Genomic DNA, 27,817 nt, shown 5'->3' with positions numbered 1-27,817 from the left:
TTATAATTACCATCACCTATAAATATTATATAAAAAGAGTGCACAGGGGGAGGGGTATTAACACTGTACAGGGGAAATACACAATTGTCTTCTGTTGAAGACTCTTGACACAGGCTCTCGGTGCTAAATCCTCGGTGCTTCTTCGTGGCCTCACAACGAATCCTCTGGGAAGCTGAGCCTACCCTGGCCACAGGTCAGCCAAAACACAGGTCCACTGGGGGCACCGCCGTGGAGGCCGTCAACCACACGTCCAGCAGGTCTGCTGGCAGGTTCCGGATCAGCAAGGCTGGTCAGGCCACTCCACGGGCGATATTAGGGTAACGCCCTAGACAGGAGTCTCGTGTGATATCACAAATCACTCTCCTGTCCTCAATACCCCAGTGGATAAACGTCTCCAGCAGTCAGTCCCGAGTAATCCTTCTACTGCCACTCCACTGGCAGGGTAACACCACAGTGTTCTTCCGGGGGACGACTTCACAGCTGCTGCAGCAAAGCACAAGATATGGAGACGGCTTCCTTGGGTAGACTGACTCAACTTCCATCACAGCAGTCCCAGGTCGACTCTGTAAGCAGACACGTCATCAATAACTGGGACACACTAAGGCACCTCACTTACAGGCTCAGACACAAACGCCCACCTATCCACTCCATAGATGGCGCTGGTGTCTGAGCACCACCTCACCAGAGGTCAGCAGCGGCGGTGTTGTGAGCTGCACAGGACTGGAAACTGGCCCTTGTGGCCAGTATTCACCGTCCTCACCAGGTGTCGTCGTCCGTTTGGCGGGGGTTTCGGGAGCTGGCCCACAGATGGCGCGGTCGTCACTGCTCCGTGCTCGGACGTCGGATCCGGGTTCGTAACACCACCCAGGCTACATGGGGTCATAACAGACTCTAAAGTGAGTGGTGAGAGACTCCATTGTGAGTGGGGAGGGACCCCTTGGTGAGTGGGGAGGGACTCCATAGTGAGTGGGGAGGGACTCCATAGTGAGTGGGGAGGGACCCATAGTGAGTGGGGAGGGACCCATAGTGAGTGGGGAGGGACTCCATAGTGAGTGGGGAGGGACTCCATAGTGAGTGGGGAGGGACTCCATAGTGAGTGGGGAGGGACTCCATAGTGAGTGGGGAGGGACTCCATAGTGAGTGGGGAGGGACCCATAGTGAGTGGGGAGGGACTCCATAGTGAGTGGGGAGGGACTCCATAGTGAGTGGGGAGGGACTCCATAGTGAGTGGGGAGGGACTCCATAGTGAGTGGGGAGGGACTCCATAGTGAGTGGGGAGGGACTCCATAGTGAGTGGGGAGGGACTCCATAGTGAGTGGGGAGGGACTCCATAGTGAGTGGGGAGGGACTCCATAGTGAGTGGGGAGGGACTCCATAGTGAGTGGGGAGGGACTCCATAGTGAGTGGGGAGGGACTCCATAGTGAGTTGGGAGAGACTCCATAGTGAGTGGGGAGGGACTCCATAGTGAGTGGGGAGGGACTCCATAGTGAGTGGGGAGGGACTCCATAGTAAGTGGGGAGGGACTCCATAGTGAGTGGGGAGGGACTCCATAGTGAGTGGGGAGGGACTCCATAGTGAGTGGGGAGGGACTCCATAGTGAGTGGGGAGGGACTCCATAGTGAGTGGGGAGGGACTCCATAGTGAGTGGGGAGGGACTCCATAGTGAGTGGGGAGGGACTCCATAGTGAGTGGGGAGGGACTCCATGGTGAGTGGGGAGGGACTCCATGGTGAGTGGGGAGGGACTCCATAGTGAGTGGGGAGGGACTCCATAGTGAGTGGGGAGGGACTCCATAGTGAGTGGGGAGGGACTCCATAGTGAGTGGGGAGGGACTCCATAGTGAGTGGGGAGGGACTCCATAGTGAGTGGGGAGGGACTCCATAGTGAGTTGGGAGAGACTCCATAGTGAGTGGGGAGGGACTCCATAGTGAGTTGGGAGAGACTCCATAGTGAGTGGGGAGGGACTCCATAGTGAGTTGGGAGAGACTCCATAGTGAGTGGGGAGGGACTCCATAGTGAGTTGGGAGAGACTCCATAGTGAGTGGGGAGGGACTCCATAGTCAGTTGGGAGGGATCCAGTGGTGATCTCTACTTTTTAGAGTCGTCAAGTCGTCGTTCCTTTCCCGAATCGTTACAGGAAGGTAGTTTCCCTTCACTGTGTACTGATACTCAGGTCTCCTGTCACCTGGTCCTATATCCATAACTTTAAACTTGCTCGTGTTGAACTCCAGTAGCCCTTTCTCTGACCATCTCTGCAAATTGTTCAATTCCTCTTGGAGTATCCTAGAATCCTCATCTGTCGCAACTCGTCTCAATAATTTCGCGGCATCCGCGAACATCGACTTATAGGACTCGATTCCTGTAGACATGTCATTCACGTGTATTAGAAATAGAACTGGACCCAGCACCGATCCTTTAGGTACTCCACTCGTTACGGTTCGCCAGTCTGATTTCTCCCCCCCTGACTGTTACTCTCTGGTTCCTGCCTGTTAAATAATACTTTACACAAGCTAGAGCTTTCCCGCTTACTCCCGCCTGCCTCTCAGGTTTAAATAGCAGTCTCCTGTGCTGTACTGAGTCCCTGAAATCCCTAAAACTCATGCTGATGATGTCACAAAATTCTTTCGCGCCACATCTTCTATTAGTTTTTTGGCAAAAAATCTTCTCCATCACTTTGCAAGGTGTGCAAGTTAGGGACACTGGCCTGTAGTTCAGTGACTTCTATCTGGCACCCTTCTTGTGTATCAGGACTGCATTAACCGTCTTTTAAATTGTTGGCAGTTCACCTGGTACCAGTGACTTGTTATACACCACCGACAGCAGCAGGCACAATACTTCTGCGATTTCTTTTAGTATCCATGGTGAGATTCCTTCTGGGCCTATAGCCTTTGCCACATCCAACTGAAGCAAATGCTTCCTTACCTCCACACTGCTAATCATAAACTCCTTCTGTGGTGTCTGGTTAGATATTCCCTCTCTTATCTCAGGGACATCTTCCTGCTCTAATGGGACGGCGTCCTGGAATTTCATATTGATTTCCTCGCATGCTTCCTTTTCATTTGCAGTGAACCTGTCTGACCCTATCCTCAATTTCATTACTGGTTCCTTCTGTTGTTTTCCTTCTGATGTGGCTGTGCAACAATTTAGGCTGAGTCTTTGACTTACTTGCGGTCATTTTCCTACTGTCTTTCTGCCTCTCTTCTCACCCTGAGGTACTTATTCCTGGCATTCAGGTTCTTTGCTCTCGTGTCCTGTTATTTTTAAAGTTTCTTCTTCTTGTCCATGTACTTAGTGGCAGTGACAGGTTATATTCTTGATTAGACCATGGATTCCTCATTTGCATTGCGTTATTTCATGTAATAATTTCCCTTTCGGAATGCCAGCTTTTTGTTGTCTGAGCCCCCTTCCATGAGTACGTTAACCCTACTTCTACTAGGCACATAAACATCAGTACAATGTGATCGATCATTCCCACGGGGGCTTCGAATTCCCTTATGTCAGAGTCATTCACGGTGTCGAGTTTAGCGGGGTCGTCGTTGCCTTTCACTCTTGTGGGTCCACTGTGGGAAAAGTCTAACTCTCAATATTAATTATAATCATATAAATTAAATGCAAACGACAGCTTCGAAGGACCACCTCCTTTTATATAAAAAGAAGGAAAAATAAATTATTATGAAATGATCCAAAGAACCAGTGTCCTATGGACCTTAATTAAATCAGTAGAATATTAATTTAAGAGCATTATATGAACTGTAGTTACAAGTAATTAAAGAGTAGACTTAACACATAAATCTGGAGTATTACATATTAAAAGATAAATATATCCCTAGTATTATTTCAGCGCTGGTTCTACGCTGAAGTAAATAGTTAGAAAATGAATGAATGTAAATTTGTCTAACTACACATTGAAATATTATATACATGCATAAGAAATGAATAGCACATGTATAAGTAATATATCACGGAAATAAATAAATAAAGAATGTGACTAAAGTATCTACGAAAAATTAGTATGAGGGCTTAGCTGTAAAGAAGACTTCACAACGTTCATTTCACAGCTCAAATACTCGAAGACGTAATCTCGTTGCCAATGTTATTGTTGAGAACACAGGACAATGGAAACCACATGGAGGGGAAGGGGGAAGGGAATTAGCAGGGGAAATCGCCAAGCTATTACGATTATATAGCACTGGGGATGGGATCAGGATAAGGATTTGGGGTAGGACGGCGGGGAAGGAATGGTGCCAACCACTTGGACGGTCGGGGATTGAACGCCGACCTGCATGAAGCGAGACCGTCGCTCTCCCGTCCAGCCCAATTGGTTGTGTAATGGCAAGGAGGGGAAGATTGTCTCGGCTTGTCCTCACAATTCACGCTGGAATCACAATAAAATTGTAGAAAATGCCTAGGCTAATAAATTATTCCACTATTCATTAGAAAAAGCGGGAATAAATAAATACGAGATAAAACTAACGTAGTTTTTGTGGTCTTCCTGCTATATGACGACGAACAACCTACACGTTAATTTATGTGTATACACTAAAAAAACTAACGTAGGAACTGATATACTTATTACGGTCGCCGATATCGTGTCTGCTTATTGTAGGAGTAGTTGATGGTCCCTGACGTTCACTGATGCAGTAGGTCGGATTACGGGATAAATATAAACTAGACACGAGAATTAAAAGCATTTTAGTATTGCCTGCTTGACCACGTTGTTCTCTCTGTAATGGCGTCCACGGTGCAAGCCTGTGAGTGCGCATGGCAGAGTGACGCCCTCCTCCTTTCCCCTTGCTCGGATACGCATGCGCAGAACACCTCAAAGTGATCTCGAGCTTAAAGTATTTTATTTACTGGTAATTAATTAGGGAAGTAAGGAACCATGACAAGTACTGATGTCACAGATAAATATATATAATCATAATACCTCTTCTCGCAAGGCAATAGGTTTAATTAACACTCATTAAACGAGAAGGGTCGACGTGTATTTATTTTACGTCGCAGTAATATTTACTGATGTAATCAATCTGATTAAATGATCGGGTTCAGTACGCAAAGGTACGCGATATAATTATACTCTTTCATAAAAAATAATACTTAGAAAGAAAAAGCAATTAACTGGATTCGATAATATTTCCAACAAAACGTGGAGGATTTCAAGTTTCAGCTTGACGCTGCCTCCCAGCGACATGAGGACTAGAAAGGATCTGGCAAAATATTGCCTTACTATAGAAACATTAATTATGTTAATTCTACGCATTAGTTATGTTAGTAAATGTTAATATTAGTAGCTAAAGGAGAATACACTGTTCGTTATTTCCAACATCCTCTAACATGCTGGCTTAAAAAGGTTCTTGTTGCCACATCCAATAGCTTATCTCCCCACGTTTCTTCATCTCCATGCAGTTCTTTGTTTTCGCAGTTTATCATAATGTTATTGAAATCTTCCATGATAAGCACACGAGATCAATTTCTATAGGCGACAGAGGCTGCCTTCTCAATTACATTAACTGCTATGTTATTTCTGTCATACTCCTGCCTGGGTCTTCTGTTATTTAGTAGGGGGTTATATATCACTACGACTACTACTCTTGGTCCTCCCATCGTCACAGTGCCTGTAATGTAGTCTCTGACCCCCGCGCAGCCTGGGATAACCAACTCCTCGAAACTGCATTCCTTTCTCACCGATCGGGCCACTCCGCCTCCTACCCTGCCTTCCCTCTCTCTTTCTATATTTCAGTGTGGTCCTGGGGAAACATTGCATTTGTTATGAGTCCTCAGAGTTTTGTTTCCGTGTATTTACTATTTATTATTTGTGCCTGCAGAATCGAGCTATGAGCTCTTGGACCCCGCCTTTCTGTGTGTAAATGTGTGTTTGTAGGGTGAAGGGTTTATCTATTAATTAGTTTTGAGACAATTTACAGAGTGGAGTCATTAAGTAACAAGTTGGTGTCTGGTCCGCCAGGGGAAGCCGAGTACGTGTCCACTGTTCCCACACAGCCTGGAGAGGCAGTCGGTATGTTCGTCACCTCCACTGAAGCCAACGCTCGTATCGTCAGTATCGACGCTTCTGCGGCTCTGGTAAGTGTTTTGTACTAGTGGTAAGAAGGACACTCCGGGGCATTGGTGAGCCCTCTGGTGAGCAGATCACCGTGGCCCTCTGGTGAGCAGGTCACCGGGGCCCTCTGGTAAGCAGGTCACCGGGGCCCTCTGGTGAGCAGGTCACCGGGGCCCTCTGGTGAGCAGGTCACCGTGGCCCTCTGGTGAGCAGGTCACCGGGGCCCTCTGGTGAGCAGGTCACCGGGGCCCTCTGGTGAGCAGGTCACCGGGGCCCTCTGGTGAGCAGGTCACCGGGGCCCTCTGGTGAGTAGGTCACCGGGGCCCTCTGGTGAGCAGGTCACCGGGGCCCTCTGGTGAGCAGGTCACCGGGGCCCTCTGGTGAGCAGATCACCGGGGCCCTCTGGTGAGCAGGTCACCGGGGCCCTCTGGTGAGCAGATCACCGGGGCCCTCTGGTGAGCAGGTCACCGGGGCCCTCTGGTGAGAAGGTCACCGGAGCCCTCTGGTGAGCAGGTTACCGTGGAGGAGGCTGCATCTCCTCGTCAGATGATCGGTGTATCTTTATCTTGCAGGAGGTGCCTGGCGTGCTCGCCTTCCTGGGAGCGGCGGACATCACTGGCCAGAACAACATCAAGGTCTTCGCTTGGTCCTCGCCTGAGCCGGTAGGTCGAACGCGCGGTCTATGTTGTCTTCTCATCACGCGTGAGAAATCCTTCGAGCCTAATAATGAGTTACAAGCTATCGGTGATGTTATTGACAATATATTTGTTTATTCTTCATGAATCAGCACGTGATGGTTGTTGGCCAGCACGAGGTGGTTGTTGGCCAGCACGTGATGGTTGTTGGCCAGCACGTGATGGTTGTTGGCCAGCACGAGGTGGTTGTTGGCCAGCACGTGATGGTTGTTGGCCAGCACGTGATGGTTGTTGGCCAGCACGAGGTGGTTGTTGGCCAGCACGTGGTGGTTGTTGGCCAGCACGTGATGGTTGTTGGCCAGCACGAGATGGTTGTTGGCCAGCACGTGATGGTTGTTGGCCAGCACGAGGTGGTTGTTGGCCAGCACGTGGTGGTTGTTGGCCAGCACGTGATGGTTGTTGGCCAGCACGAGATGGTTGTTGGCCAGCACGTTGTGGTTGTTGGCCAGCACGTGATGGTTGTTGGCCAGCACGAGGTGGTTGTTGGCCAGCACGTTGTGGTTGTTGGCCAGCACGTGATGGTTGTTGGCCAGCACGAGGTGGTTGTTGGCCAGCACGAGGTGGTTGTTGGCCAGCACGAGATGGTTGTTGGCCAGCACGTGATGGTTGTTGGCCAGCACGAGGTGGTTGTTGGCCAGCACGAGATGGTTGTTGGCCAGCACGTGATGGTTGTTGGCCAGCACGAGATGGTTGTTGGCCAGCACGTTGTGGTTGTTGGCCAGCACGAGATGGTTGTTGGCCAGCACGTTGTGGTTGTTGGCCAGCACGAGATGGTTGTTGGCCAGCACGTTGTGGTTGTTGGCCAGCACGAGATGGTTGTTGGCCAGCACGAGGTGGTTGTTGGCCAGCACGAGGTGGTTGTTGGCCAGCACGTTGTGGTTGTTGGCCAGCACGAGATGGTTTTTGGCCAGCACGAGGTGGTTGTTGGCCAGCACGAGGTGGTTGTTGGCCAGCACGAGGTGGTTGTTGGCCAGCACGAGGTGGTTGTTGGCCAGCACGAGGTGGTTGTTGGCCAGCACGAGGTGGTTGTTGGCCAGCACGTGATGGTTGTTGGCCAGCACGAGATGGTTGTTGGCCAGCACGAGGTGGTTGTTGGCCAGCAAGTGATGGTTGTTGGCCAGCACGAGATGGTTGTTGGCCAGCACGTTGTGGTTGTTGGCCAGCACGTTGTGGTTGTTGGCCAGCACGAGGTGGTTGTTGGCCAGCACGTTGTGGTTGTTGGCCAGCACGACGTGGTTGTTGGCCAGCACGAGATGGTTGTTGGCCAGCACGTTGTGGTTGTTGGCCAGCAAGTGATGGTTGTTGGCCAGCACGAGATGGTTGTTGGCCAGCACGTTGTGGTTGTTGGCCAGCACGTTGTGGTTGTTGGCCAGCAAGTGATGGTTGTTGGCCAGCACGAGATGGTTGTTGGCCAGCACGAGATGGTTGTTGGCCAGCACGAGATGGTTGTTGGCCAGCACGAGATGGTTGTTGGCCAGCACGTTGTGGTTGTTGGCCAGCAAGTGATGGTTGTTGGCCAGCACGAGATGGTTGTTGGCCAGCACGTTGTGGTTGTTGGCCAGCACGTTGTGGTTGTTGGCCAGCACGAGGTGGCTGTTGGCCAGCACGAGATGGTTGTTGGTCAGCACGAGGTGGTTGTTGGCCAGCACGAGATGGTTGTTGGCCAGCACGAGATGGTTGTTGGCCAGCACGAGATGGTTGTTGGCCAGCAAGTGATGGTTGTTGGCCAGCACGAGATGGTTGTTGGCCAGCACGAGATGGTTGTTGGCCAGCACGTTGTGGTTGTTGGCCAGCAAGTGATGGTTGTTGGCCAGCACGAGATGGCTGTTGGCCAGCACGTTGTGGTTGTTGGCCAGCACGTTGTGGTTGTTGGCCAGCACGAGGTGGTTGTTGGCCAGCACGAGATGGTTGTTGGTCAGCACGAGGTGGTTGTTGGCCAGCACGAGATGGTTGTTGGCCAGCACGAGATGGTTGTTGGCCAGCACGAGATGGTTGTTGGCCAGCAAGTGATGGTTGTTGGCCAGCACGAGATGGTTGTTGGCCAGCACGAGATGGTTGTTGGCCAGCACGTTGTGGTTGTTGGCCAGCACGTTGTGGTTGTTGGCCAGCACGAGATAATTGTTGGCCAGCACGAGATGGTTGTTGGTCAGCACGAGGTGGTTGTTGGCCAGCACAAGGTGGTTGTTGGCCAGCACAAGGTGGTTGTTGGCCAGCACGAGGTGGTTGTTGGCCAGCACGAGATGGTTGTTGGCCAGCACATGGTGGTTGTTGGCCAGCACGAGGTGGTTGTTGGCCAGCACGAGGTGGTTGTTGGCCAGCACAAGGTGGTTGTTGGCCAGCACGAGGTGGTTGTTGGCCAGCACAAGGTGGTTGTTGGCCAGCACGAGATGGTTGTTGGCCAGCACGAGATGGTTGTTGGCCAGCACGAGATGGTTGTTGGCCAGCACGAGATGGTTGTTGGCCAGCACGAGGTGGTTGTTGGCCAGCACAAGGTGGTTGTTGGCCAGCACGAGGTGGTTGTTGGCCAGCACGAGGTGGTTGTTGGCCAGCACAAGGTGGTTGTTGGCCAGCACATGGTGGTTGTTGGCCAGCACAAGGTGGTTGTTGGCCAGCACGAGGTAGTTGTTGGCCAGCACAAGGTGGTTGTTGGCCAGCACGAGATGGTTGTTGGCCAGCACGAGATGGTTGTTGGCCAGCACGAGATGGTTGTTGGCCAGCACGAGATGGTTGTTGGCCAGCACGTGATGGTTGTTGGCCAGCACGTGATGGTTGTTGGCCAGCACGAGGTGGTTGTTGGCCAGCAAGTGATGGTTGTTGGCCAGCACGAGATGGTTGTTGGCCAGCACGTTGTGGTTGTTGGCCAGCACGTTGTGGTTGTTGGCCAGCACGTTGTGGTTGTTGGCCAGCACGAGATGGTTGTTGGCCAGCACGTTGTGGTTGTTGGCCAGCACGAGGTGGTTGTTGGCCAGCACGAGATGGTTGTTGGTCAGCACGAGGTGGTTGTTGGCCAGCACGAGATGGTTGTTGGCCAGCACGAGATGGTTGTTGGCCAGCACGAGGTGGTTGTTGGCCAGCACGTTGTGGTTGTTGGCCAGCACGAGGTGGTTGTTGGCCAGCACGAGGTGGTTGTTGGCCAGCACGAGATGGTTGTTGGTCAGCACGAGGTGGTTGTTGGCCAGCACGAGATGGTTGTTGGCCAGCACGAGATGGTTGTTGGCCAGCACGAGATGGTTGTTGGCCAGCACGAGATGGTTGTTGGCCAGCACATGGTGGTTGTTGGCCAGCACAAGGTGGTTGTTGGCCAGCACAAGGTGGTTGTTGGCCAGCACGAGGTGGTTGTTGGCCAGCACAAGGTGGTTGTTGGCCAGCACTAGGTGGTTGTTGGCCAGCACATGGTGCCAGCACGAGATGGTTGTTGGCCAGCACGAGATGGTTGTTGGCCAGCACGAGATGGTTGTTGGCCAGCACAAGGTGGTTGTTGGCCAGCACAAGGTGGTTGTTGGCCAGCACGAGGTGGTTGTTGGCCAGCACGAGATGGTTGTTGGCCAGCACGAGATGGTTGTTGGCCAGCACAAGGTGGTTGTTGGCCAGCACAAGGTGGTTGTTGGCCAGCAGGTGTTTAATATGAGCCATAAGACACCATTCCTTTACTCTCCCAGTATTTCTGAAGTACTAAATCGTTCAATTTCCAATACGATATAGCATACATATATGTTTATTGAGCAACCTATTCCTTAAACTAATTTGAACTATAATGAGTTATTCATATAGAGTAGGATACCACTAGTGGTAATGGAAATATGCAACCCGTTCTCGCAAATTTAATAAGTCAATATTGACTTATTAACTACGTGCATAGGTGATATTCTAAACATAATAGATACCCTTAAAAAGATTCATAGAAAACACTGACCTTACCTAACCTTGTTAGTATCTTAAGATAAGCATCTTATTGCTTCGTAATTACAATTATTACTTAACCTATACCTATTATAGGTTAGGTAATAATTGTAATTACGAAGCAATAAGATGCTTATCATAAGATACTAACAAGGTTAGGTAAGGTCGGTGTTTTCTATGAATCTTTTTAAGGGTATCTATTATGTTAAGTATGTCACCTATGCACATATTTAATAAGTCAATATTGACTTATTAAATTTGCGAGAACGGGTTGCAATATTAATTTGCCAGTCCCAGTGACGCTGTGATATGACACTCGTTCGGCTCTTCACAAGCAATTGGGCAGGGGTGGATTGACTAGGCGCCAATTCTTAGTTGTACGCCTCTTTTCACCCAGCAGTGAATGGGTACCTGGTAGTTAAACGATTTGTCGGGTCGTATTCCAGGGAAAATTAAAATTAAGGACCTGCCCGAAACGCTAAGAGTGCTAGTAACTATATAAGAATGTAAGATTTTGTGTATATATTTATAAAAAATAAAAAATTGCATACTAAAGTGCTGGTGATTAATTAAACGTGGAACTGAGGTAACAAGCACATCTAGTATTTTGCATATGCATACTACTAAATGTGCTTAGGAAATTTTGCCTCAATTACTCAATTGTGAAGTAGAGTAATTAACGACAGAAAGCCGTACATAACATTAGCAGGCTTGGCTATTCTTTTAGTTGATATAAATATATTCTACAATATTTTGAATTCTTTTGATAATTTGCAAAGGAGAATTTAGTTATTAATATTTAATACAATATGCAAATCTAGCAAGGCCTATGTAATCTTATTTAGGGATAATACGAGTATGCAGAGGCTGAGATGTAATCTAAAGGAAGTTGTATGTAACTTGTATAATCGTTTCTAAAGAGTTCCGAGTTGTGTTATTGACATGTACACGTTAGTGATGTAAGCTAAGAGAGAGTTAGAAAATTAGGAATTAATTGTCTAAGGATATTCCCATTTAGTCTGAAGCACGTTTTTTTGTCAGGTGGTGGCAAGCACCACCAGACCATCGCTCTGTAACAACATGACATGTTGGCCAGTCATTTAATTGTATGCAGACGATGACCCACAATAACTTGGCTGAAAACATGATGACCAAAACCACACATCAGAAAATGAAGAAACGGCGACGTTGCGGTCCGTCCTGGACCATTATCATGTCGATAATGCTCTCTTTCCTATTCGTCTTGTCCTCTCCAATACTTTGTCGAAATTGGCCCAACGCGGAATGAAATAGTTAAGAAACCTAAAAAAAGTGTTCTGCAGAGTCTGCAGAGAAAATCAATGCTCTCCTCTGTCATGTTATGGTGTCTAATCATCCTATAGATTGGTCTTCTTAAAGAATCTTTCCTACCTCTACACTTCACAGACGCCGTATTTTCGAGTCGGCTCTGATAGACAACCTACCCCACATGAATCTCAGTCCTGGCTTTGTTGCTGTTGACTCTTCCCTATCACAGTACATACTTAAATGATCCAACCTTCTTAACAAACGTGATCTGACTTAAGCTTTACCCGTGTCTCTTAGTCTTACCCATTTTATTATTCTTATCTTCCTCTTATTCTTACTTTCTCATTCTTACATTCACCGAATTCTTTAGAGGGGATGAATGCCTTTTATCCTATTCTAAGAATAAGACGTAAGGTGTTCCTTTCGTCGTATTCTTATCTTTTTCTTTTACCTGCTCCTCACCTCTCATCTCACTCTCTTACCTTATGTATTTGTCTATACCTTCCTCTCTTCAGTTCTTCTCAGTTCTTTCAGATTAAAAGGTTGGTCTAGTTGAAAAGAGGATGTTGTTTTAGCTGAATCTAAAACAACACCCTCTCTTCAACTAGACCAACTTTTCAAGCTGAAAGAACTCATAGGAGACACAAAGAAAACTTGAAATACAGCTCCAGGTGCGGACAAAATCACTTACAATATGCTGGCCAAGCTTCGAGAAAAGGTTGAAGATGCCTTCTTAAACCTCATCAACAAAATATAGGTGACAAGAACTTGGCCACTCTCTTGGAATAGTGTAATTATAGTTTCAATTCTGAAACCCAAAGTCCCAGGAAATCAAAGACCTATCTCATTAACAAGCTGTCAAGCTAAAACTGCGGAAAGAATGGCGCTTAATCGAATTGAATGGAAGGCCAATCCACAACACCAAAATATGTTTGCTTATAGAAAAGGTGTGAGAGCCACAGAATGCCTTACCTCCCTCCTGGATTATATCAATGACAAACCCGGAATCCTTATTTTTCTAGACCTAGAAAAAGCCTTCGAGCTAGCCAATGATCCAGCTACACTGTGCTGCCTGGTGGATAAGTAAATCAATGGACACGTTCTTGCCTTTGGTAAAGGAAGTCTGCCTAGCAGAGAAGCTAAAGTCAAATTCCAAGGAATAGCTTCCTTCTCAAAGAGGCTGGAAAATGGAACTCCGCAAGTAAGAATACTAACTCCCTTCCTCTTCAACTGTCTCATGGAACAATTCATGAAACACAAGTTACCAAAAGCCAAACTGCTAAACTATGCAGACGACTTTGTGGTCATTATCAATGGCAAAGGCGCCAGGAACCATGCACAAAAAGGCCTAGACATTATCAGCAGGGACTCGGAATGCATAGCAGTGAAAATAAACAGCAGTAAAAGCAAAACAATGGCCTTTAAAATGAGAACTCAAGATATCACACTCGCAATTCAAGAACAAGAAACTGAGTGGTTGCCGCTTTTCAATACCCTAGAGTCATAAGACATAGCCAGTTTAAAGTCACCCAAGCAAGTGAATATCTTTGGCAACGTTGTAGAGTCAGAAACTCAGCTTTGCGCTCCCTGACAAGTCTTGGAGATGGTGCATCTTTACCAGTACTCACAATGTACTACGTTCAAGCAGTTAGATCACTCATTGACTATGCTGCTCCTGCTCTTACATCCCTCAGTGATAATCAATGGGAGATACCGGAAGTGTTACAAAATGATATCAACAGAACAATGCTGGGAGCACCTATGTTGACCCTTAGAAAGAATCTCAGAATGAAAACCAGCTTACCAGCCTTAGAAAACAGGATCAAACAAAGAATATCCACCATAACAGCAAAAATATTTATAGCCACCGGAAAAACTGTCAATCAAAGACAGCATACACAAATTGCTTGACAGAAACCTTCAATATAGAATAAGTGCATGAACGGATAATCTGGTCAAGTTTCTAGAGAAAGTGAACTTGAAGTGGACCCTTAAAAACAAAGAAGATAGACCATATCAACACTTTCGGCCGCCTCCTCCATGGGAAGAATTGAGTCTAAAGATAATCATTGAAGGAATACCAGTTAAAAAATCAGCATGTGACTCGCAGAGGCTCAAAGCAGTCATAGAACAAAAAATGGAAACCATCTGAAGACCGGCAACCACTCACATCTTCACAGATGGATCAGTTGGTCAAGAAAGAGATTCTGCTGGGGCAGCAGTTTACGCTAACAACCATGAAGCTGATTGGAGCATTAATAGTGGGTACTCAACATTGCAAACAGAATTATACCACCCTGAAGGAGGCCATAAATTATGCAACTGAGAATAATTTACATGATGTCATCATTCATACCGACTCTAAATCTTAGCCCCAGGCATTGTTATCCAGCCAGCACTGAGCTAATATATAACTCATCACAGAAATCCTACATATGGAAAAAAGAAGCACACAATCTAGGACTGTCAGTCACCCTAAATTGGATGCAAGGTCATATTGGCATAGATGGTGATGAAAAGGCAGACTCACTAGCAAAAACGGCCACTGATTTACCTGTTATACAGGTTAAAATGCCTCCAAGTTTTTCACAGATTTAGGAACAACTCAAGAAGAAAATACTCCAAACTATCAAAAGTCGCCACAGAGCCAAAGTAGCGAAAGGAGGAGCCTCTGCAATATGGTACGAACAAGCCACTGGGTACTACTCTTTCAAGCCTGGCAAAAATATATCCAGAGACATTGCAGTAGCCATACACAGACTCAGACTTGGTTACAAGTGCTGCTGGGAGGTAATAAACCCCAATAGTTAAAGAGTGTCATATATGTGAAACAGATGCAGAGACGCCACTATTGCATTTCTTACTGGAATGTGAAGCAACTGCAGCCCTGCGCATCACACCCAACATTAATCCAACAAGAGCAGCTGCATTAGATGCCAAATATACAGCGACTACAATGTTTAGAAAAGAAGTAGAAGAATGGGACACACTAGTGAACACTGTACACCTATATCCGCCACTAACATAATGTTATTAAAACAAGACTAAAACAGTGCACTAACACAGAAGCGAAAAGAAACAGGGAAAAAGGAAGAAACCCCACCTCCATTTAAAACTTTAACCCAAATGTCCCAGTAACAAGGTTATCACGAATAACCGAACTCAATTACGGGCTCAATACAGCTCCTTCGCACATACTATGTTATACACAGGCAGTCATATCAGTGATCGACTATGCAGCACCTGCACTCACAAGCCTATCACAACAACAGTGGAAAATGCTTGAAGTAGCCCAAAACAATCCAGACTTGAAACTCTGAGACAAAACGGATTTGCCCTTTCTTAAATAATGAATATATCAAAGAACGACTACGATTATCATTAAGATAATTATTTCCTCTAATCCAGTAACAGTACGACAGGCCTTTGTGTTGTCCTTGACAAAACAATGGAAAATTCTTGGGCTGCCAGGGCGGGAGTAATCCTAAACAGACTACAATTGAAAGGCATGTTGCTTGATAGAGGAGGTGATCATCAACACCCAAACTACACTTGTTCCCCACTGTGGGAGGAGCCTACCTTCAAAATAGTAATAAAAGGTCTTCCAAATAAAAACTCTGCCTACGATCCAACAGTCCTAAGGTGCATCATAGAAAAGCAAATGAGCGGCATTGCAATAGCAAGAGCCACTCTCATCTTCACAGACGAATCGGTGGACACAGAATATTCGAGTGCAGGAGCTGCTCTTTGCGCGGACAGCGCACCGGCCTATTAGAGACTGGGAGGACTAGTATCATCAACACAAACTGAGCTGTTTGCCTTACAACAGGCATTCGCATATGTAATTGCACGAAACACTAAAAACGCAATCATACATACAGACTCAAACGCTGCACTTCAAATATTTGGAAACAAAAACAGTGGAAAGACATCGTGGAAATAATTACCACAATTTTGTATCTGGGAGCAGTAGCTAAAGGCAAAGGACTCAACATAACTCTGAACTGGATCCCATCCCATGATGGAATCCCATTCAATGAAAAAGTCGATGAAACTGCTAGATTGGTAACTCGTCATCTAGTGATCCACAAAAGAATCCAACCCAGCCTGGATTACATAAAAAACACCATCACCAAAAACCTTGCACACTTCATCAAAGCCCATCTACACCAGAGTGTAGCAGAAGGTTCGAACTAGGCAATATGGTATCCTCAGGCCACCAAGGCAGACAGGTTAAATATCACGAAAGGAATCCACAGGGAAATGGCAGTTCAGTTATAAAGATCACATCTAGGTTACAGATGCAACTGGGAAATTAGTGAACCCAGAGATTGGGAATGCATCTTCTACCAAACAATCACAGAAAAGCCACTACTTTACTATCTCCTGGGTTGTCAAGCGACCAACGACCTTAGAACAGCTTTTGGAGTCCCTGAATCTTGCAGTAACCACCCTGAAGCAATCAATACTGCCACTCTTCTGGTCGAAAAAGGTATCTAGCAGTTGGGCACCCTCATTAATACTGCCAAGCATTATATGCCCCGCGATAGCAGCCACATGTTTTTTACTTATAAAAGAAACCACAATGTACATACAGAAAACCACATAAAAATCAAAACAAGAGGTATATACATGATACGCAGAATACAGTAATACAACATGAAAAGAACCTAAACCCAAGAACCAAAAGTGAAATACACATGGTACGAAGCATACAATAAACCCCTACACGGGCACAAAATAAAGAACAAAAACCAGAACAGGACACATAACCAGTACAAGAAACACAAAACATTAATAACAGAAAACAGAACCACACAGGGAACTGTAAGTACAAAAAGTATAAAAAGACACATGCAAACGACCAGAAGGCCATAAGGACAAAAGTACATAATATAAACTATCACCACACCAAACACACAAATACAGCAACACAACAGTACAACCAGCCACGTATAAGACACACAGAGCCAGAAGTATAAAACCACACCCAACCACACAGAACATATACAGAAAGACACGGACACACAGACACACACGCAAACCCCACACAAGCAAACCCATGAACAAAAAACAGGAACACGCAGTATCCGGAAAACAAAACCTGCCCCACCCAGACACACACGCAACCCCACCCTACAACCACGCACCCATGCACAAGCAACACCACAACACACAGTAATCATTTAGGAGGATATTTCTCAGGGAACTTTCATGATGGATACTTCCGCTTATAAGCCTCCCATATCAAATACTCCTGTTCGGTAGGGGAACGGCCCCGCACAAGGCTCCCCTGGGTACGTCATATACTCAGGGACCACCAAATCCAGCGGAAGCGACCGCCTCCAACCAGAGGACACTGAAGACGAAGAACTAGTCAGGTGAGGCAGGAACACCGCCGCCGTGGAAGCAGGAGATACCGGAACAGCGGGCGGAGGCTGCCGTTACGGCAACACCGCCTCCGACAAAGCAGAAGACACAGAAGAAATGACTGTAGACATGAGGGGCGGCAAAACCGCCGTCGCCGAAACAGGAGACAGGGGAGGGGGCACTGAACCCTCAGACCGAGCAGTTTTCTTTAGCACTACCACCAGGTCGCCATGCGCACCTTCAACCTTGCAAGGAAAAACCACTCCCCACGAGGAACCGGAACTATCCGACGCGGGCGACGCACTCGAATCAAGAGCCACACTGGCCCCCACCCCTACAGCAGGAGCCGCATCAGGGCCCACACCATCCACCGGAACCACACCAGCACCAGACGTACCATCCTCGCACTCCACAGAGGAACAACTCGCAGAAGGAATATCAACACATGCTGCATCCTCACATTCCTCTGCCCACATACGAGGAGGCGAAGCACACATATTCGTATCTGAACGCTTGGGGACAGGTCGTTGGCCATCGGAGCTGTCACCCCCTGCAGGAGGCACCCAAGAAGAGCCGGCGACAGGCTGCCCCACAACCGGGGGATCAAGACCCCGCAGAATGTCAGCCTCAATGACACGGAGAACGAGACTGCCATCCACAGAGGAGACAGAAGAAAGAACAGGCGTGGCCAGAGGAGGGAAAGGGATCAACACAGGTGAGGGAGCCTGAGGGACATCGAAGGCGACAGAGGCGCAGAGGCAGAAACAGGTGCAGAAGCCGTCGGAAGCGAAGGCACAGACTGCGGGGGCGGAACTGCACACACCACCACCTCGTTGTGCTCACCACCATCCACACATACCGGGCCAGCAGCCGAGGAACTCAGAACCAGCACTGGGTCAGCAGGCGGCAGGGGAACCTCCCCACCCACTCCATCACAAGGAGACAGGTCCTGCGCCACCAACAGGGGAACATCTTCTTCCCGGAACAGACCCCAGTGCAAGCGGCTGTCAGGTTTCCCTCAAGGCCACAACGAAAACAGGAGCGGGCTGCCCTGCATAGAATGCCTGCAGAGTGTATCCCAGCAAGGTAACCGCGGAGGGAACCGGGGACTTGAATCTCAAGGCGAGAGTCCGTGTACCACAGGACACCCCATCCGACCTGCCGAAAGAGTTCATACTGAGGGATACCACTGTACCATATTGGCCAAAGTATCACCGAAGCAGGGCCTCCGAAAACTTGAAGGCACGCTATGCAATGCCACTTAGGTAACAGAGCAACAGCGGTCGGAAATGGCGACTGTACTGCAGTCCCCAGGGAGAGTCAATGTTCGTCCATCATAGCGGGCTACGAACTCCTTGTACACGCTGGGGAGTTAAACTTCACTAGTGCTTGGTAAGTCGTCAGGAGCTGGAGCCCGTACACCTCGTCCACACGAACACGTAACATATCCAACAACACAACCTCAAGAGCCAGGTATGAAGCACATCCTGAAAACTCCAAACCAAAGGTCTCTGTCCGGCAAACAGGGGGGAGGGGGGGAGGGAGGGAGGGGTCCCTATGGCGCCGACATGCCAAACGGCACCCTCCCTCACGCAACTCCAGGCAACAATTGGCAGGTCAGGTAGACACGCTGGAGCACCCCTGCCGGCCAGGTCGGCAAACTCCAGCCACATAATAACGACTGACGATTTAAATGCACGCTCAGCACAATGTAGCCTTTCACAACCAAAGATCACATTCACTCTAAAAAATCTACTACTTACCATCTTCCGAAGGCGAGTGGTAGAATGGCTAATCATGCCCATGCCACCTCTTGGGTGGCTTAATCTTCATCAATGAATCCATCCTCTCTTCTATTACACGATTTTATAATGGTCCAGAACGGACCGAAACTTCGTCGTTTCATCATTTTATGACGTGTTGTTGGCTCATCATATCTAATTGTATCATAAATATACAACATAACTGTCCTTATTAGGTACATTGCCATTAGTAGTATTGTTAATTAGTATCCTCAGTTAAGTTACAATTAGTGATAAGGGTGTGAACGGTGATTAATTTAGGATAATAGAGTTTTATGAAGTGCTACTATAGTCTCACATATTTAACACAGAACATTAAATTGTTGAAATTAAGGTGTAGCTGTCGGTTCTGTTATCAGTGTTTATCACTCAAACAATCCTGTAAATTGGATCTGGAAATTGTTTGCCACAGTTTTGATTTACCCAGTAAAAATCTCCTGAATGGCTGTAATGTTTTTCTTAAAGTGTAATAATAGTTTTGTGTTTTTAACTTGTGGTTCCTTTTATTTTAGTGTTCTTTATCTTACTGTTGCTTTTAATGATGATTTCGATAACTTGCCATCAAAGATTAGTGTATTATACAGCTGTAGACTGGACTGGGGGCGGGCTATAAGGAGACATTGTTTATCATTCAGTAGCTGGGAAAACCGCTGTAACAGTTACTTAAATTACGTAGGATAAACAACAAATTTAAATTAATTATCCCACAAAATAAACGTTGAAAAATACAAGCTACTGTAGCAATGGCACCCGTTTGTTTACATCAGCTGTTCCCCGAGGAGCGGGTGTTGTACTATGGGCAGCCCCTGGGGGTCCTGGTGGCCACTGACCGTGGAGCCGCCTCTGCTGGCCTGAGTGCCATGAAGGTCACCTATGACGATATCCAACCTCCTGTGCTTACCATTCAGGAAGCTCTGAAGCTGCCTCTTCCTCCAGACCAGTATCCACCCATCGAGCAGGGAGATGTGCAAGGTGAGGGCCCAATGTGCTAACTGTGAGGTATGGATGTTAGGTGATTATACTATCACTATATATATAAGGAGACAAGCTCACACACAAATAATGTCCTCTCTCTCTCTGTAGCTGGTTTTGCTGCCTCCAGCACCATCATCGAGGGCTCCGTCAGCCACGACAGTCAGTACCACTTCCACATGGAGTCACAGGTTCGTACACTGTTGCTGGTGACAACTTTCCTGTAGGGAAATAAAACACAGCTTTAGGATCTATAAGCCAAATATTAACATTAGTTGGTTAACTTACTCTGACCATTGCCGTCAACGGCGCGGGATGATGGGTCTTTAGTGATTGTCATTGGTTGGGTCATTTAAAAGTACTAATAGTAGCCTCTGGTCTCCATGCCAGGAAGCGATTGAACAATAGCAAATCAAAACGTTTATAGTGCAAAACAAATGTTTGTAAAACGAAGGCACCTTAGAAATTATCAAGATATTTTTGGGAACAGTTGCTGCCTCCGCCACTCAGGAACTAAGAAAACCTACGTTATCAAAATATTGACCTATTGCTCATTGCTAATCTCTTCTACCAACTTATCTATTTGCTTACAATACATGATATTTGTTTCTGTAGGTGTGTTTGGCCACGCCCACGGACATAGGTCTGGACATCCTCTCCAGCAGCCAATGGGCCTCGGAAACTCAGAAGGTCGTGGGTCAAGTCCTCAACCTCCCGGACAACAAGTAGGGTCTCAATCTCTTCTTAAACTGAAATATAATAATTTTATCAAATTCATTTTCCGTCTGTTCTATAGCAATAATTTTTATGCAGTGTCCAGTGTCACAGACCTGATGGCTCTTGGGATTATATATTTATCTCTCTCCTTCTCTCTTTATCTATCTCTATGTCTCTCTTACAATGTAACTAGTAACACAATAAGAACATGTGTCAGCATGTCTTTATAATTAGTGACAGATACATAGAATAGAATAGTTCTCCTTTCTAATCTATCAGACGGTCTTCGGTTTTCCCTGGCAAGGTGGGTGAGAGGTACTTGTTGAAGTTAGGTATTTTATGGTACATCGACTTAAGATTGAATAGTAGGAAATTTATGTTAATTTTCCTAAGATCATTGAATAATTGTGTATATTTCTATAAGAGAAACTTTGCTTTGAATTGTGTTTTCAAAATATTTTGCTAGGTGTTGCTGGCAGGCAGTGTCAAAAATCATATATGGTGTCAGAGAATAACCCTTGCACACTGTTCCTTCTTGAATTCTGGCGACTCCGACTAGCCTATGTTTATCCCGTATCACAGACGATTCCCCTTGTAAAGTTGGGTAAAGCGAGCCTCAAACGTCTGTCCTCCAAGCTTGGACAGACAAGCACACAATACTCTATAAGATAAAAATGGGAGAGCTTCTTTTAATTAAATTACATAATTGAAAATAATGATAAAATACAATATAATCCCCCCCCCCCCACCCCCAAAAAAAGATTAATACTTCGTTTACTTATTGGCACTGAGCACTTTAATAAACGTTTTTTAATTTAGTTTACAATAAACTTTCGAGGTTTTGTGTTTTTTCTAAATAACCAGTATGAAAAATGTATAACACAAAAATATTTATTATTGTTGATTGCACAAAACTAATTCTTGTAAAAACATATTGAAAATACAGTTTCTTTAAAGATATTTAAATTTTAGCAAAAAATATAAAATACTATCTCAAATGCTAATCAGGTGATTGAGACACAGGTCGTTGGGGTTTGTCCAATGCGAGAGACTCTGTCACAGTCAGGGCTAACGTAAGGAATCTATTCCATATAACTATATACAGCTTGGAAGTCATATGAGGGCAAGGAGTTGGAATTTGAAAAGAAAAGGAACGACTCTCGACCACTTGGAATATCAAGGGAACGAACTCCAACCCTGCAAGAAGCAATTCCATCAATGTATCGTAGTCTGTCCTCATCAACAATGACCAAATGCTCTTTAATCCTTCCACCAAACCTCCTAGATTAGGTTAGGTGTTTAAGTTCTGTTTGCGTATATTTGTTGTTGTTGTTGTTGTTGATTTAGGGGCGACGACGACCGTGGGATCGGATGCGCCCCGGCGTACCCGTTAAGAGTGAATCGCGAAGTCAGGAAAGGTGAAACGCCGAGCCAAAACGCGAAACGAGGAACGCCAATCACTAGAAAGTAATATGCCATACATCAAATAAACGGACAGTCAGGCAGATGATTGGGGAGCCCCAGGAGTCCTTCAGGGTGACAAGCACCGGCCCCGGCCCACACAGATAACACCAGGTAGCAAAACCAAAACTCTGCCCCCCAACTAAAATGCAAAAAGTCATCCAGTGTCCTCCGGCCGGCCGGCCGCCCACCACGGCTGAGGGCACACCAGAAACCCACCAAGACCCGCTAACCCCTGGCACCTCTCGGCCAAGCCGGCCCCCGAACACCGTCACACCGCCGGGAGAACCAGCCAGAACACGCCAAAAAAAATCCCGTGACCCAAGGCGATATATGCGCCAGGCGTCATACAATCGGACCGTTGAAGAGGGATGCCAAACTGCAGTAGCAAAGCCAAAACGCGAAAACAGGACGTGATCCGGCGGCTCCCAGGCGGAGGAGGTATCCAGACGTCCGCTCGGCGTCAAGGTTGAACCAGGAGTTCTGCGTATATTTGTATTACCATCTCCGTCCTCCACTCAAGTCCATTACATCCAGTGGTCGACACCACAGACGCATTCGTAAATTTTCACTTGCTGTTCATTCAAAACGGAAATTTTCTCAAACCGAAATTAATGTTAAAATATATATGCATATTGTGCATATATAGGCATAGGTTAGGTGTTTAGGTTCTGTTGGCGATTATTTATATCTGTAGTACGTGGGTGAAGCATTTACAGCGTTGAGGTTCGAACAAAATTCGTCAGTGAAGCATTTGTTCCGGAAGTGTTCGATCGAAATCAGTTGTGAGTCGTTTGTAAACGTTTTTTCATCTATAAACATGGGATTTGGCGGGTACATGGAATTTGACTTTGGCTTTTGTTTATGAGAACGGGTTGCTGAGCAGACCAGTTCAAGCAGATTCACATCGGCTCGAACACATCGACTTTCCTGGTTGATGGTTTTATTTACCTTACTATGGATAATTGTTTATATATTGGGTAAACCTTCAGTATCTTGGTGTTTAATCAACTTGTTCTCGCGAATAGTACATCCCAATTTGATGTATAAATCCCAAAAAGCCAAAATATGATGTATTGAAAATCATAGCGGCTCGGCAAATTAACCGGCTGTGCCATTTTCTGTACGTTGGTCCTCGGTTAGTTTATTTTCGGACAGTTTAGTACATCATTTTTGAGACATTGTGGCAATTCAAGAGAACGGTCTGGGTGGTCACCTGTGCTGAGCGTTACTCTTGACTAATGTATGACTGTCGTTCGCTCAGATGTATCATCTCTAAAGCTTTACAGTGACTGTGTAAAGATAATCTTTTTGACTGTGTCGTCATTGTCGGACATTATTATGTCTTTGAGTCTTATCGAGGTGCCCCTCGGATACATACTCCTATGGTGCTAGGTTATGTGGATACATACTCTTTTGGTGCTGGGTTATGAGGATACATACTACTGTGGTGCTGGGTTATGTGGATACACACTCTTGTGGTGCTGGGTTATGTGGATACATACTCCTGTGGTGCTGGGTTATGTGGATACATACTCCTGTGGTGCCGGGTTATGTGGATACATACTCCTGTGGTGCTGGGTTATGTGGATACATACTCCTGTGGTGCTGGGTTATATGGATACATACTCCTGTGGTGCTGGGTTATGTGGATACATACTCCTGTGGTGCTGGGTTATGTGGATACATACTCCTGTGGTGCTGGGTTATGTGGATACATACTCCTGTGGTGCTGGGTTATGTGGATACATACTCCTGTGGTGCTGGGTTATGTGGATACATACTCCTGTGGTGCTGGGTTATGTGGATACATACTCCTGTGGTGCTGGGTTATTTGAATATTAATATCGAAGCCTTATAAAGAAACTTGATTATGCGGTTCGCAAATACAGCATAATTTTTTAAATATATTTTATTTTGAATGTCTTACGTAAATATAGTACCTATAACCAAGCCAAACCTAACTTAACTTCACCTAACATAATCTAATAATACTTTATTAGTCCAGAAGATAGAAAACGTTACCAGTAAACATAGCATTTGTGCTATCAGATCAGATCAAAACTTTATTCATATATAATTTTATATTTACAATTGATTAATGTTTTTAAAATAACACATTGTTTATGTGCAAAATATAAAACAAAGTCGTATACAGATGATGATGACCAAACTACACATCACAAGATTGAGAAGAGACAACGTTTCTCCATTTTCCATTGACGACATTTCTCCATCTTATTCTTACATTCATCTTATTCTTTTCTTATTTTTACATTCATCCTATTCTTTCCTTATTCTTACATTCATCCTAATATTTCCCTATTCTTTTATTCATCCAATTATTTCCTTATTCTAACATTCATCCTATTATTTCCTTATTATTATATTCATCCTATATTTTCCTTATTATTACATTGATCCTATTCTTACATTCAACCTATTCTTACAGTCATCCTATTCATATTTTTCTCTTACCTGCTCCTCACCTCTCATCTCACTCTCTTGTCATATATATTTGCCTGTACCTTCCTGCTCTGTGATGGCAATAACCCTGCAATTTCCTCCCGCTGCCCTCGCAGACAGGAAAGCATCAAGGCCCAGGTTGAAGCCAAGAGAAACAACCCTTCTACCTCCTCGACTAGAGCCCCAAGCGTTCAACCCACCACCTTAGCTTTCACTAATTTCAACCAAAAAGACTTTCCAGTCTTACCAACATGTGACTCCTCCCAGCAGGCGACACAGCCTTCTCATTGGGGACCCAAGGTCCCACAGGCTCCTTCACAGCCCCCATGCATCACGTGCAGGCATTATCCCTGGTCTTATTAGACTAGCGGAAAGGCTAGCAGGACCAGACAACCAGCGTTTTGTCAGTGAACTAAACGCATTATACATAGACAATGGCCTGGCCCCCATCATAGCCACTGGCGTAAATCTCACTGTCTCCTCTACCACTCCGGAGACTACCACCAGGACGACCATGTGGTCAACTTCAACACTGACTCCAGAACCGCCCATGACCCGGGCGACACAAACAGAGGTAATTTCTTCTTTAGCTCCCAACACTCCTACCATCACTATCTCAGCAGCCGCGCTAGAAGACGTGCTGTCTACAAATGATAACAGCATCACCAGCGCTCCTGAATAGCTACAACCACCAATCAACGACACCTAAGCCTACCTAAGGCTGCGAGGCGAAAGACAAAAACGCCCACTACGGAGGTTACGGACTCCTCAGACGAGGAAATCATAGTAGGAGCTCCATCGCCGCATCACAAATACGATACATGCACGGTTCAAGACTTCCTCATGGAGGCCACGTCACCAAACACCAATGACAGCAAAGCTCAGCCAAAGTCGCAGGCAAAGAAAAAACGGAAAACCTAGAGGTATACACTAACCCCACCAGCTCCATAACTGGTATAGCCAGCCCTCCAGGCGGAAAACCATCATGAAGACCCCCATCCATCGCCAGATCTCTAGTATCAGCCACTGATACAGATAATGGCTCCAAAGAGCCTCCACTTATGGGCTCACCATAGCCCGTGCTACTGGAACTTATTGTTCTGAGTAGCTGAATCTAAAACAACAACAACATCCTCTCTTCATCCAGAGACATTGCAGTAGCCATACAAAGACTCAGACTTGGTTACAAGTGCTGCTGGGAGGTAATGAACCCAATAGTTAAAGAGTGTCACATCTGTGAAACTGAAGCAGAGGCGCCACTATTGCACTACTTACTGGAATGTGAAGCTACTGAAGCCCTGCGCATCAAACTCAACATTGATCCAACGACAGCAGCTGCATTACATGCACATTCCACCGCGACTACAATGATTAGAAAAGCTGTTGAGGAATGGGACTCATTAGTGAACATTCTGCATCTACATCCGCCACCAAGATAATGTTAATAAGATTAAAACCAGTGCACTAAAACAGAAGCGATAAATAAGCAGGGAAAAAGGAGAAATCCCCTTCCTCCATTTTAAACTTAGACCCAAATATCACAGGAAAAAGGTTATCATGTATAACCAAACTCAATTACGGGCTCACCATAGCCCGTGCTACATGGACACTTCGTCCTGAGTAGCTAAATCTGAAACAACAACAACATCCTCTCTTCGGGCTTTACGGGCTCACTATAGCCCGTGCTACATGGACACTTCATTCTGAGTAGCTAAATCTGAAACAACAACATCTTCACTTCGCCTGGAACAAACGATGTCCTGAATGGGTAAAAAGAATTCAAGCTTTTGGATCTACCCAGCACCCAAAGCCACATCTCCTAGACCACAATCGGTCAGACCCTCAGTTAAAAGCCAGTGGCACACTCCTTGGCAAATCCGAATATATGAAGATACAAATCAGCCACAGACTAAAGCACCAATTCCTTCTAATCTGAGCTAGAACAGGGCCTTCAATAACTGAAGAAAACAAAGCACTACTCCACAAGACAACAACAAACGAATAGATCAGGGCAGCAAAACGAATACACCTGCTATTGCCTTTAAGACCTCTCAAGCACGAATAACGATCCCTACATCATCAAATGCTGCAGTAGCTGGATGTAGCAAAGACGCTAGGACCCAACCAAGAGTCTCCTCACCTACCAAGAAAAAAGAAAGGCAGCCAAAGGCGTATCAAGTGACTACTGTTCCAATGGTTATTGCCTCCCTGCCAGAGACCTTCAGCAAAATGCTTGACAAAATATTCAATCACTGGAACAGACCAACCCACAGTCAAGGAAGGAAATGTTAACAAAGTTAAAAAAACAATCTACTGAACTTATTTCTTCCACACTTCAACAAGCCCTACCTGATAAGGTTGACGAAGTAGAAGTCGAAGAAGATGACGAAACTGAATTGTTTCAGCACCCAATGGCAGTCTCCACACCAGCCAAGAAGACACAAGCCGTCAGAGAAATCAGCACTTTAGAAACTACCATGGACTCAATGGATTCAACTCTAACAGAATAATGGACAATCTCATGATTATACAATGGAATATTCAAGGATTCAAAAACAAAGCAGAAACACTCAGAGCAGTGCTTCTCCTGGACAACATTGATATTGTTCTACTTCAAGAAACACTCACCAGGACTGAAAGATATATCAATATCCCAGGATATCAAGGTTTCCACTGCCCAATTGCCCAAGGTGGCACCAAAGGCATTTCAATTCTAGTAAGAAATTATATCAATGCCACGGCAAACAAAGACCTGCCTCATTGTGGTAAGAACGTCGAACTTATGGGTGTTAAACTCACTATGAGGAACTCAATGCTATCCATCTTCAATGTATACAGGAGCCATTGAGAACACGACATGAATCTCTCTGCAATCTTTGAAATAGCAGTCACTACACCTACTATCATCTCTGGCGACTTCGATGCTCATAGTGAATTATTACTTGATTCGCCAAGAACCGACGCCAACGGAAGACATATTGAACATCTTTTGGATAAAGTGCCTGAAATCAGTCTGCTTAACTCAACGGAACCAACCCACACTGGTGTGGGATTGTTCGATAAATCCCGGACTATATGTTTAACAGATC

The 27,817-nt window shown here is 46.0% G+C and overlaps 1 protein-coding gene across 2 annotated transcripts in view; it reads left to right on the top strand.

The window, feature by feature from the left end:
- Window positions 1-27,817, top strand: part of LOC123769025 (xanthine dehydrogenase/oxidase) — a 170,241-nt gene that overhangs the window by 79,671 nt on the left and 62,753 nt on the right. For both annotated transcript variants that reach the window (XM_069309232.1, XM_069309233.1), the window contains 5 exons: window positions 5,966-6,081; window positions 6,631-6,720; window positions 19,880-20,084; window positions 20,196-20,275; window positions 20,700-20,809. In XM_069309232.1, the coding sequence (XP_069165333.1) occupies window positions 5,966-6,081; window positions 6,631-6,720; window positions 19,880-20,084; window positions 20,196-20,275; window positions 20,700-20,809 (601 nt within the window). The remainder of the gene's footprint in view (window positions 1-5,965; window positions 6,082-6,630; window positions 6,721-19,879; window positions 20,085-20,195; window positions 20,276-20,699; window positions 20,810-27,817) is intronic.

Source organism: Procambarus clarkii, chromosome 64 (genome assembly GCF_040958095.1).
Source record: "Procambarus clarkii isolate CNS0578487 chromosome 64, FALCON_Pclarkii_2.0, whole genome shotgun sequence".
NCBI classification, from domain to species: domain Eukaryota; kingdom Metazoa; phylum Arthropoda; class Malacostraca; order Decapoda; family Cambaridae; genus Procambarus; species Procambarus clarkii.
This window is presented reverse-complemented; position numbering and strand designations above follow the sequence as displayed.